This window comes from Vidua chalybeata, chromosome 13, assembly GCF_026979565.1.
Source record: "Vidua chalybeata isolate OUT-0048 chromosome 13, bVidCha1 merged haplotype, whole genome shotgun sequence".
Taxonomy (NCBI): domain Eukaryota; kingdom Metazoa; phylum Chordata; class Aves; order Passeriformes; family Viduidae; genus Vidua; species Vidua chalybeata.
Genome location: NC_071542.1, coordinates 5,881,231 through 5,899,602, shown reverse-complemented (window position 1 = coordinate 5,899,602; position 18,372 = coordinate 5,881,231). Strand labels below are relative to the sequence as shown.

The window sequence follows — 18,372 nt, the reverse complement described above, 5'->3', positions numbered from 1 at the left end:
TAGGGATTTTAAATAAGCTACTGTGCTTGTTTTTATCAATGACTTACAACAAGATGGTTGTTTATAATGCAGGAGTGCTTCTCTTCATAGTTTGTTGTGGTGATTGGAGTACTTTTCTGTATTATGTTTAGCTGCCTTTGGGCACATGGTTTTAAAACTGGCAGAGGAATCCACTGAGAAGTTGTAGAATGTCTTGGCTGAATAGCTAAGCGTTGTTTCTCATATTTTAGACTTCATTTTGCTTTAGGAAAGCACATTCTACTTGTGTTTCGATTTTTGTAATTTCTTTTATTCTTTACTGCATGTCTTGGATGAGCAGACTTGCTGGAATCTCTTTTCTGAGGTCTTTTCCAGCTCTTGAAGCATTTTTTCTGATTAGGATCTTAACAGTCTTAGCTCTGTATGATGGGGATTTGATCCATTTGTGCTTTATGGGCAGCGATGCTCACTATTGCCCAGTAGCACCATCTAGCTGTGCAGAACTTCTCTCTTTTTTCCTTCCAGTACAGACCTCTCCTTTATGAGAGCAGATGGGCTTGCACCTACTGACCAAGCCATTGTTATCTTTGGGAAAATACCTTTTTCCCCCCCTTCTTGGCAAGTCAGTCTGGTATTATATGAAAGGCTGCTATTTCTGTCCGTCTTATTTAAAATATTCTTTAAATCCTTGCTTATTTGCCAACTCCCAGGAAGAAATATTTATTTTTCTAGCTCATTATTAATATTCATCTGTTCCAACCATATTAAATTATTTAGTGTTCATCAGATAGCAGTGTAGTGGTTAACATTTCAACATGCAGCACATGTTCAGTTCTGCTGTGGTACGGCTGGGCAGCTGTAGCTCAATACAACAATACAAGAATACCTGATCTTTTGAACTCAAGGAATAGAAATTATATTCTGTAGAATTTTCCTTGCTTTCATCATTTAAGAACAGGAACTTACTTTAACTTGCCCTAAATTCCCTCAGTTTGTGCTCCAATTGTGTGGAAATGCATAAGAAGCAACAAATTGTCTTTTGACTAAAATGCATGGATGAGAGTCACTCCCCTCTTGTCATAGCTGTGCATTGAAGGCCTTATCCTCTCTGAGGAGATGAGAAAGGAGGAACATATTTACGTGGGCCATGGCAGGGCTTTGCAAGGATAAAAGGTGCCACACCAGCAGCACTTATGTTTCAGGGCAGCTGACACACAAAGGAGCAGATAAATTAGCTTGGTCACAGCAAATCCTAAGAATTAAGTCTAAAAACCCATGATTTCTATAGGAAGGGGTGAGGAAAATACTATTGTAATGGATTTTCTTCTTTTCTTCCCTTTGCTTCTCAATTCTTTATATATCTGTCAATATACAGCACGTGTGTGACCTGTGTGCTTGAAGCAGACAGCTTGAGGCTTTAGAGTCTGTGTCCCACGTGCTGCTGCTCTCTTAACTGCCATAACTAGGGAAGTCTTTTGTTCACATGCTATTAGGGACAAAACACTAGGATTTGGAAATGATAAAAACTCTTAATAATGTGATAGTCTAAGAACAAAAGCTTCCTGAACAGTAATGGTGATACCTTACCCTCAGCCTGATGAATGGAAGTATTTATTCTTTAGTCTTAGCAGATTGAGATCATAGAAATAGTTCTGTATGCAGAGTGGAATCTTTTTTTCTAATATAGTCATCGAAGCAGAGAAGATGAGAGAATAACTAAACCAGGAGCTGTCTCTACACCTGTAAAGAATGCAGATGATATTTCTAAAGCTGTGGAAGAGGTGACAGTTGAAAGAACTGAAAAACAAACTCCGCCACTCCCAGGTAAAAATATTAAGATATATTAATTATGTGTGTCGTTGAGAATGGATGACCAGTAAAGACTTAATGCTTTTGCATATTTGTGGAATGACTTTCAAGTCTTAAAACAGGACTGATCCTAATTATTTTTATTTCTGGATATAGTCTTTGTAACCATAATCTCATTTATATCTTAAGCGTCTTGGTCCTGAAAACCAAAGTTGTGGGGTCTGTCATTATATAGGGGTCAGATTTCAGTGTTTAGGGTTGTAGTTATAAGTGATGGTTGTAAAGAGTTTTGTACTGATTTCTCAGACAAGGTTAAAATCTGTCATTTCTTTTCTGAGTGTTCAGCAGTAAATGTGTTCTTATGGGTTACTGTAGCAGACCATATTTATAACAATGATGTATTTAAGCCTGTTTAGAGCTACTGTTCCCAAGATACAACTCAAAACACTCCAAAATGCTTTGTTCATGTAGCACTTAACTACAGTCAAGAACAAAGAAGGCAGGTTAACAAATGCAGTACAGCTAATCAAACCAGAACAAAATCTTTTTCCTTTTTCCCAAAAGGAAAGGATAAGCTAAATGGCAACAGATAAAAGCCAGATGGTGTAAAAAATGAAAAAAAACCAAAACAAACAGAATAAAAGATGATGCGGGACACTGTTCCGGGCAGGCTGGCACTTACAAGATTTTTGTTTACAGAATGAGGCACTTCAGTGAAATTACAAGTGGAGAAAGGAGCTGTGCAGATGGTTTAGAGGGAGCTGTTACTGAAAGGCTGTGTGCAATGAGAGAAAGCACATTCAAGCTTGAAAATATTTGAGGACCTAAGGGATGAGCAGTGACACTTCTGCATGTAGTAGTCAGTAGATTAGTGAGGAACTGGAAGGGTTCTGATGTTGATAGACTCTGAAAGATCTTGAAAATAGGAACAGTAAGTTTTCTGATACAGCACCATTATTTAAAAGATGGTCATAAGAGGTGACCTTTTACAGCAGTGTTATGAAGAGAGACAAATGAAGTAATTTATATTTGCCAAGATGGAAAAGGATGTGGTAGTGAGATTAGAAAGATGAATTCTGCTTTTCTGTAAGGCATAATACCAATCCAGCCAGATAGGCAACCCTTAAGATGGTTCTTAATCCAAAATAATGTACTGATTATTGGTCTGAGGGGCTAGCAAACCAGTGATAAATAGTGTGGAGGTTTTGTTGGTTGGTGGGGAAGCAGAAATGTTCCATTCTTGCATGAATGGGAAGAGGCACATGGAAATACTTAGTTTGGGTGGGAGGAGTTGTAGGCCAGTACATAAAGCTAATATTTAAATTAGTGTCTGCAGATAAAATTCACTTGCCCAAGAGAAACTGAGATAAAATGCAGCAAAGGGCATAATCCTTTAACAGCCTCACAAAAGCTCTAGGGAAATGAGGATCCTTCCAAGACTGTAATGGAAATGTTAGAGAAGTGGCTGGCAGGATCTGTGATGGTTTGCTGCTTAGACTAGGGGCAAGGCCAAGATGACTGTCCTAGGTGATTGTGTCAAGAATCAGGGTGGGAGGAAGGTATCTGTTGGGAGGGATCATCAGAAGCTTAGACTAGGAAAGGTTCATTAGAGACTTAAAGGAAAACACTATGTTACTGTATGGGAAGGACCAGAGTCACATTGGAAAGAGGCATAATTACCCAATTGTTGCCTGAAATTCCCAATTTCAAACTAGTCTGTTCAGTGATTTGAAAGGAAGATGGTGCAATTGTTGGTAAGATCAGGAATATTAGACTAGTTCAAAGTCAACCTTGTTTGAAATCAAATATTTTCCTGTGTGCAAAAATGAGCCTATAAATCCTTGTAACATGACCAGGCCTTTATCAGAGAAGAGCCCCTACTAGTGCTCATTGCTGAGGGAAGCCTGCAGTGGCAGTTTCCTCACAGGAACTCCAGAGAAGCTCTGCAGCAATGCCATAGTAAGTGCATAGCTCTAAGGACCACCAGCTGGACCTTAAGGCATGTATGGTAGATTGAGGTTTTATGGTATTTTCATTTCAAAAATTGAATTCTTGAGTGAAGAGAAACAATGGAAAATGAAGATGTTAGGTCAGAAATATCAAGGTTAGAAACAAAAGGGTTGAAAGTGGTCTTGAGAGCGTGAAGCCTTCTAGTTCTCATCCTTTTGAAGTGTTCAGAGTACTTAATGAAGTGCAAAGGAAGTTTGGGAATATTTACTGAAGTAGTAGTTAGGCCAGTAATCATGCTGCTCTGAATGGCATGATGAGTCTTCTGTTGTAAGTTTTCTAGTATTTTACTTCTAAGTGGGGTAGAGGGAAGGCTACTGAAGAAGTCATTAACTAAATCTTAACTAAGTTGAACTTCACATTTTCATCTTTAAATGACCAAATGGATATTGGAAATCTTTGGTATTTTTTAATAGAACCAAAGCCAGTGTATGCACAAGGAGGGCAGCCAGATGTGGATTTACCAGTCAGTCCATCTGATGGTCCTTTACCCAATTCAACCCATGAAGATGGAATGCTTCGGTAATGTATCTCTGAACTCTGTTTGAACCTGCCTGGTTCTTAAGCAAACCAAACTTTTATCCAGGGTAGTCAATAACCTCTCTCTGTGCTCTGGTATCATGCCCAGTATTCTGTCCTGACCCTTCTGTCCACAAATAATAAGATGAAACATGAGATTTATTCCTGAGCCTTGTTGGCACTTATACTGGGTTATATACCACTTTAAAGTCTATTCATTTCTATGGAAATTAGTCCTTAAAATAATCAACAAGTGAAAAGGATTTGCTGGGTTTGTCTCTCCCTGGGCACTCTCACTCCTCCTTTCCTGTCCCCATGTCCAAAGAGAGGAAAGTTACTGTAGTATATTCTTACCTTTCATAGTAATTGGAGAGCAGTGAATGAAGGTTACTGCAGAATTGTACAATGTCCCAGCATGGAAATAAGGCTATTTCAACTGGGATCTCCTTTATGGGCATCAGTGTACATGAAAATAGATTCTAGTTTGGTTTGACCTCAAATTAATCTTGATCTCTTCAGAGCCAAAATAGATCTGTATGCCAGCACAGCTCTTTAAAAGGAAGAATGTTTTTGGAAGAGAGTGTCAGTGTCTCACATAAACACTATGAGTGTAAGACAAACAAACCATACTAAATATGTACGTGCAGGTGGGTTTTTTGGAGTGCTGCTATTGAGCATGTTGTAATGCTACAGTTGATAAGCAGTTAATGGTATGTATAGCAAAATACCCACTAATTGACTAACGAGCAGATTGCTTCTTTGCATGTTTCAAATTTACCAGGACATTTTGGGCTATTACACCAATAAGTGGAATATTTTCTAAATTTCTAGGCCAAGCATGAAACTGGTAAAATTCAGAAAAGGAGATAGTGTGGGCTTGCGACTAGCAGGTGGCAATGATGTTGGCATATTTGTAGCTGGTGTTCTGGAAGACAGCCCTGCAGCAAAAGAAGGATTAGAGGAAGGGGACCAGATTCTCAGGGTATGTCAAAACTGTTAACATTACAAATGTTTTGTTGTACCAAAATAGGTTTTCTTTCTGTAGGATTGGATATTTTGCCTATGTAGTTCTTACAGGTTTTTTTGTATGTATTTATTAGATGATTTACCAGGAGCAAAATCTCTTTTTACTGTACTGTTGCTAGGAAGGTTAGTAAGTTTTTTTACGTTAAATTTTGTAGACTAATTCAGTTTATCAAGTTGTTTGATTTCATGGTGGGTGACTAAGTGGTCACAGTGCTCTGTGGGCTAATGATGTATATAGGTGCTCCATAATGAGTATAAAATAAACAGCTACCTATTATCCTGGAAGCTATGCTTTTACTGAGAAATAAAGTGGGACTCTTCAGAGGTACAAGAGGCATCTTGAGATATGTGCACTTGGTATGTATGAAATTGAGTAAGAAAAATATCATAGCAATAGATTCAGATTTTTCTGTTATATAATTAAATCTCTGTAATAATGTCATATGTTAAATCAAACTTACTGCTTCATTGATACCAGGTAAATAATGTAGACTTCACAAATATCATCAGAGAAGAAGCTGTCCTTTTTTTGCTTGATCTTCCTAAAGGCGAAGAAGTCACCATTTTGGCACAGAAGAAAAAAGATGGTAAATATTTGTATACTGGAAATGATGTAGTAGACTGCTTAGAACAGCATTAAAAAGTCTAGTGAACAATAACTAACTGCTGGCTTGCCGGAAATTGGCACCTTACACTTTTGGCTTTGAGATAGGTGGCCACTACAAATGGAGTAGAGACTGATATGGTACCAGTATACACACACCCACACCCCCCTAAACAAACAAACAAAATCCCAAACAAAAAATTCCTCTTCAGAATAACCCCTACCACTGATGTAATGCCTTGGCATTATCCTTGGAGGAAGTAGAAGAGTCAGTTGTAGATAAGCCATTGAAAATGAGTGGTTATGCTGATGTGTTTGTACATACGAACTTCTTTTCTCAAGATGAATTCCTTCCTGGGTGAATGAAGTAAGTTTGCACTTTGATCCAATTTTTGACTATAAAAGTTGAATTTATGTTAGTAGAATTTACTATAAATAGTTATGGTGCTTGAAATAGAGCAGCTCTGAGACATTAAGGCTTCTTGAATAATGTACATTTAGAACAAGGAGAATTAAGGTGAGGCATTGCTTTGTGTAATTCTTGTGAGCATTATAACATCATTTGAACTTGATATTTTGGGATTTCTTTTCCTTCTTTCAGTTTATCGTCGCATTGTTGAGTCTGATGTAGGGGATTCTTTCTATATCAGAACTCATTTTGAATATGAGAAGGAATCTCCTTATGGACTAAGTTTCAATAAAGGTGAAGTGTTCCGGGTGGTGGACACTCTGTACAATGGCAAACTGGGTTCATGGCTGGCCATTCGAATTGGGAAGAATCATAAGGAAGTGGAAAGAGGTATCATACCTAACAAAAACAGGTATGATCTTGCAATAGTTAAATTACTGATTCAAACCCACAGTTTTAAATGGCATCTATATAATGAATGACTGGACTTCCTTGCAGGACACACGTTTATAGAATTGGTTCAGTAAGAAAAAGTGACTAAGTGTAAAACATACTGAAGTAAAATATCTGTGGATTTGCTTTTGACTTTGCACAGTCCGTGAATAAACTTTCTTTTCAATATAAGAGATAGAGTACAAGGATATAAGTTTTAGAAATGTGATACCAGGTTTAGTAGTTGTCTTGTAGTTCATTAGTTCGTAATACAACAAAAGCTTGGTTCAGCAGTGGCAGTGTTTCTTTGAGAATGTAAGCTTGCTAGTCAGGCATTACTTCAGAAGCTGATTTCATGATAACTGGGATTTGTTGTCACCTTAGAGCTGAGCAGCTGGCTAGTGTACAGTACACTCTTCCAAAGACAGCAGGAGGAGATCGAGCAGACTTTTGGAGATTCCGTGGCTTGCGGAGCTCAAAAAGAAATCTCCGGAAAAGCAGAGAAGATCTTTCTGCCCAACCTGTTCAGACAAAGTTTCCTGCCTATGAAAGAGTTGTTCTTCGGGAAGGTATGGTTTTACTCTTACTTTACATTACAGGTTTGTGTGGTTTGGTTTGGAAAAGCCAGTTTAGTTAAATGTATCTTGCATTTGGTTTAAGCAATCAATATATCTTGACTTTTCTTTTTCCTTCAATTCTAGCTGGGTTTCTCAGACCTGTAACCATTTTTGGTCCAATAGCTGATGTTGCACGGGAGAAACTTGCTAGAGAAGAACCAGATATCTTCCAAATTGCAAGTAGGTGTGAGATCAGGCTTTTCTGCAGTTAGGAAATAGCTTTCTTTGGCTAGATTGTTTCTACATTATTATTTTAGTTAATGTATTTAACAAGACATTGATAATGTAAAGGAACAGACTAAGTTCTTCTACTACGTTGCTGCTGATAATTCTCTGAAGACATATTAGTTCTATTTATAGCCACCTCAAATTTCAATTTAATTTTGTACCTTATCCTGTTTCCAAGTGCTTTTGTAAAGATGTGATTTTTATGGCCATAATGGTGGGTAGATTTTCATGTATGATACGTAATCAGAAGTGTCTTCAAGCTGAATTGACAGCTTGAGCTATGAAATGGTTTGTTTTATCTTAATAAGGGAATGTAGAATATGTTGTAAACGTACAATAGATTTTTACTGTGTCCTCTTTACCAGAAAGTGAACCAAGAGATGCTGGGACTGACCAACGTAGTTCTGGCATTATTCGTCTCCACACTATAAAGCAGATAATTGACAGAGTAAGTCTTCTATTGTCACTGGACTTTTAATACAAGAAAAGTAAAACTGATAACATGAAGTAAAGTGTTGGATGTTTTAAATGTAGAATGGTAACTTACTGTGTTTGCTTTAAAAATAGCTTTCTCATCTCTCTATAAGTTAATAAGAAAAGCCCTACCACCCTTCTTCTCTGTATTAATAACTGCAGCCTGGATGTGCTTCTAGGCTTTGTTCCAGAGGCTGTTGTCCTCTCTCCATTAAGGCTCTTTTAAGCTGTTTCCTCTTTCATTTAAAGCCATGGTGTGACATTATAGTTAGAAATGGTTACTTTACTTATTGAGTTGTTAGTTTTGTACACCCCAGTGTACAAATCTGTCACTGGACATAATTATTTTGTGTGAGGACTAAGAAAGGGTTCTTCCATCTCCCTTCTTTAATATCCTTAAAACCTCTACAATTAGTGCATTTTATGAGGCTCACCTATTTATTTCCTTACTTAAAAACAAACTGGAATATTTTCAGATGCTGAAGTATGAGAGGGAAAAAAGCAATTATAGCAGCAAAGTCAGCATGCTTCCTGCTGTGTGCCTGATTGCATTGAATGAAAGCTGGCCAAATTCTGCATTCACAGTGATATTTTTTTGTAAAAAGGAAGATAGAAGTGTGTAATGGGGACTATATTCTGTGTTTCAGTCTTTGTTTTTTTTCCTATTTACAGAATACTGATAGGAAACTGCTTGTTTTTATTTCAGTGTCTGCTTACTTTGAGGAGATTTTTTAAAAAATAGAATTAAATGTAAAAAATCCTAGAGTTATACAGTGGTCCTACAGTTCAAAATGTATATGCCTATTTAGGCTCGTATTGGAATTGGTTTGGTTTTTATTATTTTGTTAATTCAATTAGGAGAAGGATTTAAATCAATACTTTGAAACAATGAATTCTCTAAAGGTAATACAAAGTCAGTTTGTAGAGTATGTTAAAAAAATTTCATCTAGGACAAAAATGATTCTCTTTCTTGCCTCTGTCCTTCTTGTCACTGTAGGATAAACATGCTTTATTAGATGTCACTCCCAATGCAGTGGACCGTCTGAATTATGCCCAGTGGTACCCAATTGTAGTGTTCCTAAATCCTGATTCTAAGCAGGGAGTAAAGACCATGAGAATGAGGTTGTGTCCAGAATCACGAAAAAGTGCCAGGAAGCTGTATGAAAGAGCTCACAAGCTCCGCAAAAATAATCATCACCTCTTCACAAGTAAGTAATTAGACTGGATTAGAATTTCTGAGAGGAAAGGGGAGGAAAGATGAGAGAAGCTTCTACCTCCAGAATTTTCTGCAAATGGAGCAGGTCAAGCAGTGACAGACTTGCTCAGGCTTCGCCATTCAATAACCAGTAGTTAATTGGTGTGTGCATCATTTGCACATGACTGCTCAAATGTAAAGCAATCTGAAACATCAAAATGACATTTCTAATAGATCTGATGGCTTTGCAGGATCATCAGCCAAAATCAAAACTTAAATAAATACGAAAATTATGTAACTTTATTGTTTTAGTCTGGCTAAACTCAAGCCTCTCTTTATTCTAAGCTACTGTTAATTCAGCGTTTCCTGTGGGATAAAACATCCCAAATCGCATCAGGCCTTAAGGTTGCTTTGGATACTACTTTACATTACTGTTTAAATCTCATCGTTTTAACCTACCAGTTTATATTGCTTTTATTACTCATGGTACAGATCCTTCTTGTAGTTCTGCAGAAATCATAAGTCAAACTAATCTGCTGTACTTCTAGCTACCATTAACTTGAATTCAATGAATGAAGGATGGTATGGAGCTCTTAAGGAAGCAATTCAGCAACAACAGAACCAACTTGTGTGGGTTTCAGAAGGAAAGGTAAGAAATAATATTTGGGGGGAAATGGCAAAACAGCATTCATGAGAGGTTTTCTGTGAAGATCTAAAGCAGTAGTGCCTCCTAGCTGTGTGAGCTGCTCAAAACTGATTTGTCACTGCATTAGAACACTTACTCTGTTAATAAGAGCTGTATAGTTTGTCCTTATGCATGTAGCAGTGTTGTAAGAGAGCATTTGCTTATTGGCATTGTTAACTGGAGGATATAGTAATGCTGTGAAGATTTTGCAGGGATTGGATGGGTTTTCATCAAAGAACTTCTGGGAATTTCACTGCATGGGTTCTCAGGGCTGGGATTGCCTAATGATGGAATGTGTTTTTCATTATTATAAAAGCAAGTGGCATATTCTTGTTCTTACTGACCTCTCTGAGAAGAGTTGTGAGAAAACACGTGCTAAATTACAAGTTAGTATTCTGTGTTCCCCACTGAATCTCCACTTAGCTTCTTGAGCTGCATGTTACTCTATGAACATTAGATCCATCCTCTTGAAGAACTATTAACAAGTGAAGTGCCAGCTAAAAGTAAGCAAATGATGAATCAGCTATTGTAGCAGGTTTCTTCATTACATCTGGTTTAGACCTTAGCTCCTTATATGTACCTGCAAAGTAATGATTCCAATATCAAAAAACCACTTTAAAGTGCAGCTTTGTATTTTTCCAAGCATTTTGATATCTGTGGACACTGCACTATCCCCTTACTCTGACAGTCATCTGGTCCCTTAGTAAAATGTTTCAAAGAGCTAGGCTGCAGATAGGTCTTTTAGGTCTAAGCTTAACATATTCAGTGATGGAAACCTGATTTCTTGTCCCCTGTGATGATATTGATAGTGAATTTGATAAAACCCTCATGTTCTACATTGCAAGAGAAAGGGTGTTCTTTAGAAGGTATTTCAATAAATGTGTACCCTAATTTTGTTTGCCACAGGCAGATGGTGCTACAAGTGATGATCTTGATTTACACGATGACCGCCTTTCTTACCTCTCCGCTCCCGGCAGTGAGTATTCCATGTACAGCACAGACAGCAGACACACGTCTGACTATGAAGACACAGACACAGAAGGGGTTGCTTATACTGATCAAGAACTGGATGAAACTCTGAATGATGAGGTTGGGACTCCTCCAGAATCTGCTATTACACGCTCCTCTGAACCTGTTCGAGAGGATTCTTCTGGAATGCATCATGAGACTCAGACTTACCCTGCTTATGCATCTCAAGCTCAGCCACAGCCAAATCCAAGAATAGACTCTTCAGGATTTAAAACAACTACTACTCAGCCGGTAAGAAAGTCATTTTATACACTGACCACTATGCACTTACTTCAGGTTGCAAGTTCTCTTGAATAAGAAATGTCCATTTATATTCTGCTTACCAGTGTTGTGCGTACATACAAGAATCTGTCAACAGCAACAATACATTACAGTGAATTGGAGGATCAGCTTGCCCTGCCTGTTTTAGTGACTCATGGACAGGAGGGGGATTGAAGTACCATTCTACTTTGATTAAATGTTTTGCTTTTATAATCCTCAACCTAATGAATTGCTGGAAGTGCTAGTGCATGATACTATCAGTACATTTCATTCTACATGTAGCTGCATTGGTCAGAGCATCACTTAAATTATTTTAATATAAATCAAAAAGTCATACATTGATTCAATAGCAGTATATTTAAAATATTTTAAACACTTCACAGAAAGCAGAAGCCTCACCTGCAGTCCCTTACCTTTCCCCGTCGCCTGAATCAAACCCTGCAACCTCATCAGCCTCTGCAGTAAATGCTAATGTAAACCTAACTAATGTCAGACTGGAGGAGCCTACTGCTGCTCCTTACAACTCTTACCAACCACAAGCGGGCCCCTTAAGAGCACCGAGTACTGAGGGAGCTCATGTAGTACTAAGAGACCAAGAGCCATCATCCTTATCGCCGCATATAGATCCAGCAAAGGTACCTGTCCCACACTGTTGTGCTGATTTCCTGCTATACATCAAGCTAGCACATGATCTTTGTTTTGCCCTTATTTGAAGAATTCCTTCTAATTTTTTGTTCTTCTAAGAGAATCATGCAGGTTACAAAAAACAGTTCATCTGAATTGCTAAGCATCATGTAATGTTTTGTGTGCATGGCTTCAAACTCTATCCTTTTCACTTCTCAAAAACACTACTTTTTTAGAAAGGCTGCATTCTGTATTTTGATTTTACTTTGACTTCCTTAGCTTGTCAATGTTCTCCTGTTAATGAGGCCTCGAGAAAAATCGTATTTCCCTAAAATTTAAATCATGCCAAATCATTGATCACGAAGTTGAGTCCAGTTTGTTGAGTGACTTTACTTCTTCAGCAATGCTAGAATTATCTTAGTGTATTTATATATTTCACTTCCACTCTTTCCACATTCTGGAAAAAAGTGTGTGTGCCCCCCTGAGCACCAAACCCCAGACATGAGGCTCTTACCTTTGTCTTTCTCTTCTAATCTACTTACATGTTTTTTCTTATAAATATAACTAAAAGGGATCTCCTGAATCACCAAGTTCAGCTTCCTCTGGTTGCAAACATCTGCATCAAATTATTCTGCTTTTAAACAAAATTAAAGCCAACATTTAAAACTTGGATTTGTTTCAAACGCTACCTTTCAACTGCAGCTGAAGTTACTCTTCATTTTCACTGAGAAGTGTCTCCCTCTAACAGGTGTATCGAAAGGATCCATACATTAATGAAGAAGCATCCAGACAAAGCTACGTCTTAAAACAGCCAGCAATTAATCACCCAGTACAGAGACAGGAAAGAGACCCAAATCTCATCTATGAATCCCAGGCTCAGTATGCAGAAAAACAGCCGAGTAGGGATTATGAACAGTCAGCATATAGGTATGACTCTACAAACTATGTAGATCAGTTTTCTCGTGGTTATGACCCTCGCCTACATTATGATGACCGTGTGCCTCCCTATGAGGAGCACTGGACATATTATGAGGAGAAGCAGCCCTATAACCAAACAAGAACAGCTTATGAAAACCAGCCTCCTAGGGATCTTGATTCCAGACAAAACCTAGAAGAGAGCACAGAACGCAGCTATTACCCAGCACAACCTCGTTTTGAGGAACCCCCTGCAATGAGCTATGACAGCAGACCTCGCTATGAGCATGCACCCAAAAACTTCAGCTTACCACAAGTGCGATACGAAGATCAACACACAGTTGGATACGACACCCACGGTCGATACAAACCAGAGGCTCAGCCATACCAGTCAGCCATAGCCCGCTCTCCTGAACCCAAGCAGTACTTCGATCCACACATAAGGGGCTATGAACAAGGTCCTCCTCAAGCTTATAATGCTAAAGCTGGACAATATGAACCTTCTCATAGCACTTCAGGTGTTTCTCTTCCTCCTCCCCCTTCATCACAAACCAAACCAGAAGTTTTGCCTTCCAACAGTAAACCACTGCCTACACCACCATCTCTAGCTGAGGAAGAAGAAGATCCGGCCATGAAACCACAGTCTGTGCGAAGTAGGGTTAAGATATTTGAAAGGAGAAGATCCCCATCTTTGGAAAAAATGAAGGATACGAGTGACACATCAACTGTCAAGGTAAGTCATTTAAATTTTGTGGTTCCTGCTTTTTTGCTAATGAGACTGCACTGCAAGAAGTGAAATATTGTCTCAGAAACAAAGCTTTAGTGCTTGTGCAATACTGCCTTTTAGCAACCTAAATGTGGTATATTTTAAAAGCAGAACCTGAACACTTGTAAAAACATTGCCAGGGGTCTTGTTATACTGGAAACTCCTCTAATTCTTCTTTTGCAAGTACTTGTTTTTTCTTTTGGAGGAAGGGAAGGTAGTCATAGTTTTCTTAATCATAAAGTGCTTTCTTTATCTTTCTAAATGTTAGAATTTAAGTGAATATGCTGTGCTTTTCTTTACAGCCTCCAGAACTAGCACCTAAGCCTGCACTCACAAGTGTGAGTGGTCCAAAACCAACTTCTCAAAGCCAGTATGAGCACGAGAAAACAACCTACAGGTAGATGCACAACTGATTAAATTTAGTTTTCAGTATGAGTTTAGAATATTCAGAAACACATCTTAGTGCTTCAAATTGGAAACTGCAGAGAGGAGTTGGAGTGTCAGTATGGTTTGTGTATCAATAATAAAGCAGGGCTTGAAGTCAGTTCTCATGGGTGAGATTGCTGGGAAGTGGGGCAAAGATACAATGATTTCTCAGCATTTTTGAGGAAGGAATTTATTAAGTATCATTGTTCTACTTTTTTCTATCTTTGAGCAAATAAGAAAGCAAAACAAAACGGAAAACATAAGGTATAAGAGAAATAAGAATTTTCTTTCCTTATGGTATGTCACAACTGTCTAATTTCCATGCAATATAGGTGAAAAGGCAAGGTGTGCAATTATAAGAATTACACGTTCGTTGCTTTATTGCTAGCTAGGTTATAAAATAGAATTGTAATTTGGGCACTTATTCGACTGGGCAAGGCAACTGTATATTATTGTTGTTGGTTAGGGCCCCAGAACCACAGAGACCTCAAGTGAAGCCACCTGAAGATATTGTGCGTTCCAACCATTATGATCCTGAGGAGGATGAGGAGTATTACCGGAAGCAGCTCTCCTACTTCGATCGCAGGAGTTTTGAAAATAAGCCATCGGCGCAGGTTCCTGCCAGCCATCACTCTGAGCCCACCAAACCAATACATTCACAGAATCAGCTGAATTTCAGCAATTATTCTAAGTAAGTTTGGGTTCTTTGGGTTTTTTAATTTGAAAAAGGAGGGGGGCATGTAGGGCTAAAACAGAACCAGTTCAGTGGAGTTCAGGGACCTGTGGTACTGAAATGAAATTTTGTATTCATGAAGTCTGAAGTTTCTGTTTAGGTTTAGCTTTATTTTAAGAACACATACCTCTAACTTTTTATTTTAATAAAATTAAATTAATCATTTTTGCAGGTATCAGGGCCTTCAACACATTACTTGTACTTACTACTTACTAGCATACAATCATAGATTTGTTTAGGTTGGGAAAGACCACTACGATCAAGTCCAACCGTAGCCCAGCACTGCCAGGTCCACCACTTAATCAGTCCCTAAGTGCCACATCTACACGTCTTTTCACCTCCAGGGTTGGTGACTCGGTGACTTCCTGGGCAACCTGTTCCAATGTCTGATAACCCTTCCAGTAAAGAAATATTTCCCAATATCCAACCTGAACTTCCCTGGCACAATTGGAGGTCACTTCTTCTTGTCCTGTCACTTCTTACCTGGCAGAGATTGTAGCCCACCTGGCTACAATCTCCTTTCATTGAGTTGTAGACTGATAATGTCTCTTCTGAGCCTTCTCCAGGCTGAGCCCCCCAAGCCTCCCTCAGCTGCAGCTCACAACACCCTTTGTGTTCCAGACCTTCCCCAGTCCTGTTGCCCTTTTCTGGACCTGCTCAATATCCTTCTTGCAGTGAGGGGCCCAGAACTGGTCACAGCACTTGAGGTGTGGCCTCAACAGTGCCCAGTACTGCGGGACAATCACTGCCCTGGTCCTGCTGGACACACCATGGCTGGTACAGGCCAGGTGCCATTGGCCTTCTTGGCCACCTGGGCACACCTGGCTCAGGTTCAGCTGCTGTCGACCGGCACCCCCAGGGCCTTTAGCAGCTTTCCAGCCCCTCTGCCCCAGCCTCTGGCACTGCAGGGGTTGGTGTGAGCCAAGGGCAGGACCCAGCCCTGGCCTTGCTGAACCTCACACAGTTGGCCTCAAGCCCACTGAGCCAGCCTGTCCAGATCCCTCTTCAGAGCTTTCCTACCCTCCAGCAAATCAACACCCCCACTTAATTTGGAGTCACTCATGGACTTACTGGGGGAAGTAAATCAATCGCCTCATCAAGATCATAGATTGTGTTCTGTTTATGATCACAAGCAGGACATAATAAAGTATTTTCTTAGTCTAATACAGTAGTGCTTAGACATCTTTCAAAACAAAGGTTTTGATTATTCCAGTTCTGCATGCATTTGTTCTTGTGCACTTTAGCCATGTTTGACATTAGGAAACTGAGCCTTTAGGGAATATTGCTGAGGACAGAATTTAATCTGTTGATGGAAACATCTGTTTCCTGTGCTGTTTTGCTTCCTTGATTTGGAACATTTTGATCCAGAAACTGTGTGAAAGCTCATACACATATTTAGCGCAGGTAAAGAGCTGACCATTTTGGAGGATACTTACACAAACTTTTTGAATACTCTCCTCAGTTACATAAATTTGTTTTGATTCTGTAGATTTGTTTTGAAACTGTAACAAGAAGTTTGTAGATGTTACTGTGAAAAGCTACCTTGGCTTGCTGCATGCAGCCTGAAAATTGGGAGATTTTTGAAGGCTTTGGTTGTATTCCTGCTTGAAACATGGACTATTCAGGTCAAGCTGAGAATTCTGCAGCTTTAATGTAAATTAGATCTTTAGAATGAAATAATAAACTAGTTAGCTGAAGTTTTATAATGTTTAGTGTGTGTGCAAGGTGTCTGTCATGTACTTGATACACCATGTTCCAGTGCTTGTCTTAAAGGATTTGAGCTGAGAATCCAGTTCTGTTTTGTTTAGTCATTGTGATCTTCCAGTGTCTATCTTTGTGACCTGAGAATGTTGGAATACTCCAAAAAGCTTGATAGGTATAAAAGATTTCACTTTTTTTTTCTCCCAAATGATGTGTGTATTGGGTATCTGTAACCAGTTCTGGTTTTCAGGCAAGGATACTTCTTATCCTTCCTTTTCACTTGCCCAGTGGCTTCTGTTGGAAAGATGAGAGCTTAGCTGTTCTGCTCTCTGGGCATCATAGGCACAGACGTAAGAAAACTGTCCTGACTGGCCTCATAGCAGTAATTTTCAAAATTCTACTCTCACATACAAAACCCACAGATGTGTTTCCCACAGATGATCCGTTTTGGTCTGTAGGCATGGACTGTGTTGCTGTTGAAAATGCAAGTTATGCTTTGGGAGAAGTGTAATTGTGAGGATTGTAAGATTCTTCAGATGGAGAGTGTTGAAAGCTTTCATTGTACATTTGTTATTCTGTGGTGTTGTCATGGTGAAAAGCACGAGACAGACACAGCTATAGAATTTTTGGTGCAGAACAGCTCATGATTGAAAGAGATTGTTCCATATTTCTACCTACTGCTTCTGTCTGTTGTGACACTTGTGTTCTTTGGCTGCTCAGTTGTGGTTGTGTTTTGATGGTGAATTAGTGTATAATTGAGGGCTTGTACATATGGGAAGGTTACCTCTTACTGCCACAGAGAGGACTAAGGTAATACTGGTTTTAAGGCTGACATGTATTTCATGTATCATATGGGACAAACATGTGTTGTGTTTTTGCTTTGTGAAAGAATGTGACCCTTAACAGGAAGGGACAGACATGGGAAAAAAAAATTACCCAGGGTAGCCCAGTGCAAATAGACAAATACTAAAATATTAATGTAAGTAGAAAGAGATAAACAAGGCTTCTGCTCAGTTGGACAGTACTGGCTCTAGTACACTGCAGTGTCCTTGTGTGGAAACACAAACCAACTGCTCTCTTGAGAAAGCATTCATGTTTAGAACTCTCCTTTTACCAGCTTCTACATTGTTCCTGTTACTTGCTCAGTATTAATATTTTTTCCCAGTGAATTTCTATGGTAATTGCTATTCTGTGAATAAACTCTTCTAAAAATAAACAGGACTAAATTTGGATTATTCAGGAACTGTTGGTTATGCAATCTCTTGCTTCTGAATAATCCCTATAATGTATTCTGGGTACAGAGGACAGATTTTATTTATTCATGAGCAATAGCTACAACTTTCTTAGTGTTAAATATGAATGTGAAACATCAAATTATGTAAAGTTCTTTGCCACCAACTAAGTATGGTGACAGTGTGTATTTTTCCCACTACAAGTTATTTTACTCTTTTATTTTGTTGGGGGTTTATTTTCATAATTTAGGAAATTTATGCCATTGCTAAAGCTGGTTTGTAGGGATAATGCCATATCTGCATGTTACAGTTGTCAGGAACTGTAGAATAAGGGATCGTTTCTCTTGATGTGAGAAAATAGTAGACCTTGTAAATGGGTGTGTTTTAGTGGATCCAATTGAAGCAATTTGAGGCAGATAGCCACTTGGCTGAGTAGTGGATTTGTAGCTGCTTGGTTCAGTGTAATTACCTGCTTTAGCTTGACATGCTGCAGTGAGGTAACTGCAGATTTCTGTGCTGAGTAGGGTTAAGAGTACTCACATGAGCAGCTGCAGCCTCAGCTGAGGAGGCAATGAGGAACAGCATCCAGACTCCTGAGTGTCTGTTAGCTGGAGTCTGTTGAATGTCAGCAAAGCGGTTGCTGTTGCACCCATAGACTTGTAACCTGGGTCCCACTGGTTCATTTCTGCTTCCTTTCAAAT

At 38.9% G+C, this 18,372-nt stretch overlaps 1 protein-coding gene across 7 annotated transcripts in view; it reads left to right on the top strand.

Annotated features, from left to right (window-relative positions):
• TJP1 (tight junction protein 1) overlaps window positions 1–18,372 on the top strand; it is a 69,278-nt gene that overhangs the window by 40,656 nt on the left and 10,250 nt on the right. For 4 of the 7 annotated variants that reach the window (XM_053954494.1, XM_053954493.1, XM_053954490.1 and 1 more), the window contains exons 9-23: window positions 1,667–1,803; window positions 4,212–4,317; window positions 5,146–5,296; window positions 5,819–5,927; window positions 6,546–6,765; window positions 7,170–7,354; window positions 7,487–7,582; window positions 7,996–8,078; window positions 9,102–9,312; window positions 9,848–9,948; window positions 10,891–11,244; window positions 11,658–11,909; window positions 12,647–13,546; window positions 13,882–13,976; window positions 14,472–14,696. In XM_053954494.1, the coding sequence (XP_053810469.1) occupies window positions 1,667–1,803; window positions 4,212–4,317; window positions 5,146–5,296; window positions 5,819–5,927; window positions 6,546–6,765; window positions 7,170–7,354; window positions 7,487–7,582; window positions 7,996–8,078; window positions 9,102–9,312; window positions 9,848–9,948; window positions 10,891–11,244; window positions 11,658–11,909; window positions 12,647–13,546; window positions 13,882–13,976; window positions 14,472–14,696 (3,225 nt within the window). The remainder of the gene's footprint in view (window positions 1–1,666; window positions 1,804–4,211; window positions 4,318–5,145; window positions 5,297–5,818; window positions 5,928–6,545; window positions 6,766–7,169; window positions 7,355–7,486; window positions 7,583–7,995; window positions 8,079–9,101; window positions 9,313–9,847; window positions 9,949–10,890; window positions 11,245–11,657; window positions 11,910–12,646; window positions 13,547–13,881; window positions 13,977–14,471; window positions 14,697–18,372) is intronic. The other 3 variants (XM_053954495.1, XM_053954492.1, XM_053954491.1) reach the window with 1 other exon arrangement.